This window comes from Cyprinodon variegatus, unplaced genomic scaffold (genome assembly GCF_000732505.1).
Source record: "Cyprinodon variegatus isolate N-32 unplaced genomic scaffold, C_variegatus-1.0 Scaffold1365, whole genome shotgun sequence".
In the NCBI taxonomy this organism is placed as follows: Eukaryota; Metazoa; Chordata; class Actinopteri; order Cyprinodontiformes; family Cyprinodontidae; genus Cyprinodon; species Cyprinodon variegatus.
In genome coordinates, this window is record NW_015151818.1 from 53,455 (window position 1) to 54,513 (window position 1,059).

General features: G+C 41.5%; 1 protein-coding gene across 6 annotated transcripts in view; it reads right to left on the bottom strand.

Annotated features, from left to right (window-relative positions):
- Positions 1-1,059, bottom strand: part of rhbdl3 (rhomboid, veinlet-like 3 (Drosophila)) — a 72,607-nt gene that overhangs the window by 22,879 nt on the left and 48,669 nt on the right. For all 6 annotated transcript variants that reach the window (XM_015402545.1, XM_015402546.1, XM_015402544.1 and 3 more), the window contains one exon: positions 544-768. In XM_015402545.1, the coding sequence (XP_015258031.1) occupies positions 544-768 (225 nt within the window). The remainder of the gene's footprint in view (positions 1-543; positions 769-1,059) is intronic.

Here is a 1,059-nt window from a genome sequence, read left to right on the forward strand (position 1 = left end):
ATCAATAAAGTCAATCAATCAAAATTCTAAATATTAAAATGAATAATTTGGTCTTAATTGGAGAAATGAGGTTAAAATGTTTCCTGAACGTTTGACCATTTAAACCGAGAGTCATGAGCAAAATGGTCCTTTAAAGATTAAAAGGTCATCATAAAATCTAATAATCTAACAGATTGGATTAACAACTTTTCTATGAACTTTACAAAACTGTAAAAAAAAAAAATCCTAATTCCCTTAAAAAAATGCAATCGATCTCTCATCCCCCATCTGGGTGGAATTAAAAACCCATCAAACTTGGAATTAGGCCTAAATAACTCATAACCTCAGCAGATTAAAATCATTTTAAAAGCATCTCTCTAAAGATGTTTTAATATTTATTTCCTCTCTCAGCTTCTTCCAGACAGTATTGTAATAAAAGGCCTCTGTGCCATCACCCCAATCTTTAACTACTTCCACAGATTAGAGTCGGGGCCCCGGGCCCCTGAATAAACTAAACGTTAAGCTGAATCTAGCAGCTGTATGGTTCCTTCCTAAGCAGCTTACCTCTGCGATGGTGATAGCCAGAATGAACCAGGGGGGGGGGCAGTACGTGTAGCTGTCAAAGTACCACTTGCGGTCGACTTCGCGGGGCAGCGTTTCGTAGGCGACGTGACGAACTAGCCGCTGGGAAAGACCCAAACCCACCTCATCTCTGAGGCTGCAGCCTTTCAGCTGCCGGCTGCCCTGCAGGATGGCCCGCCGGAAACTGTTGGAGCGTTTGTTGCTCATCTGGGAAGAGAGACGAGAAGAACGAGAGAAACCGGTTCAAGGAGTGGAGCTCAGAAATGCATTTATTCATAGAAAGGATAATTATAAAGATGCTTTAATGCTGCGTTCAGGGAATATTATCAGAATAGCTTCATTAGCATCCAGCTACCAGGATCTTTACTGACATCAGCCTGTTATCTTTAGCAGCAAAGATCTTCTTCTCCTAGATCAGCAGTCAGTCCAGATCCCAGAGAGCGTTTTATCCGTATTTACACCTAATAATGAAACTACTACTCTACAACGCCACGCTAC